The sequence below is a fragment of the Eimeria tenella genome, genomic scaffold, assembly GCF_000499545.2.
Source record: "Eimeria tenella Houghton genomic scaffold, Eth_scaff1875, whole genome shotgun sequence".
NCBI lineage: Eukaryota > Apicomplexa > Conoidasida > Eucoccidiorida > Eimeriidae > Eimeria > Eimeria tenella.
In genome coordinates this window covers 772-1,816 of record NW_013541714.1, presented here as the reverse complement: position 1 = coordinate 1,816, position 1,045 = coordinate 772, and the positions used below count along the sequence as shown (strand labels likewise).

Sequence of the window (1,045 nt, the reverse complement as noted above, 5' to 3'; positions counted from 1 at the left end):
GCTTGAAGACATAAAACGGGCCCCTCAGGGGGCCCCCGGGGGGCCCCACCCAGGGCTGCAGGGGGGGCCCCCCTGCAGCCCCATGAGGGGGCCCCCAAAGAGGCCCTCTTCGGGGGCCCCCAAGGGGTGCCTCCGGACTTTGGCTCTGCAGGGGCCCCCCTTCGGAGGCTCCCCTTTGGGGACCCTTTGGGGGCCCCCTTTGGGGGCCCTTTTGGGGGCCCCCTTTGGCGGCTTTTTTTGGGGCCCCCCTTTGGGGGCCCTTTCGGGGGGCCCCCACTTGGAGGCCCTTTTTGAGGGGCCCTTTTGGGCCCTTGAAGGGGCCCCTAAAAAGGGGCCCCTAGAAGTGGGGGGCCCCCTTAGTTTTGATCTCTTAGTAGATGAGTGGGTAGGGGAGCTTCAGACTGGGGGGCCCCCCCTAGAGGCAGTCTGCTTTGCAGCTGCGAGAGTTCTGCGCTGATTTGGTCAATGAACTCATCTGTGTTTCCTGCTGCTGCTGTTGCTGCTGCTGCTGCTGCTGCTGGCAGCAGCAGCTTCTGCTGCAGCTTTCCCGCGGCGTCTTGCGGGCGGCTGCAGTCGCGCAGCAGCTCGCCGTGGGGCCCCCCGGACATAAGGGCCTCCTCTCCTGCTGCGTGTTTGGCAGCAGCTGTCTCTTGCCTTTGCTGCTGCTGCTGCTGCTGCTGCAGCAAATGCTGTTGCTGCTGCTGCAGCCCCTGCGTTTCCTGCTGCGTTTGTTGCTGCGGGCCTAGGGGCATCGCCTGGGCGAGCACGGGCAGCTTCTGCTGCTGCTGCTGCTGGCTGCTGCTGCTGCTGCTGCTGCTGCTGCTGCTGCTGCTGTCTGCTTCGGCCTGGTAGTCCAGCATGGTCATATCGAGGCTCTGGGACACCAGCAGAATGTCTGCAAAGGCCTGCTGCAGCAGCAAATGCTGCGAAGCAAGTTGAGCACAAGAAGGCTGCGGCAGCAACTTGAGAGATTTGCAGTACCCAAAGCCTTTGGAGAAGCTGCTGCAGAGGTCAAGACAAGCATCTCTTTCCCCCTCCCCATCCC

The 1,045-nt window shown here is 63.8% G+C and overlaps 1 protein-coding gene across 1 annotated transcript; it reads right to left on the bottom strand.

The window, feature by feature from the left end:
• Positions 1-356: 356 nt before the first annotated feature.
• ETH_00042465 (uncharacterized protein) lies at positions 357-860 on the bottom strand (the record flags this gene model as incomplete). Its single annotated transcript, XM_013373993.1, has 1 exon — positions 357-860. One exon carries the CDS (start codon positions 858-860, stop codon positions 357-359), a length of 504 nt encoding a protein of 167 aa, XP_013229447.1.
• Between the last annotated feature and the right edge of the window lie 185 nt (positions 861-1,045).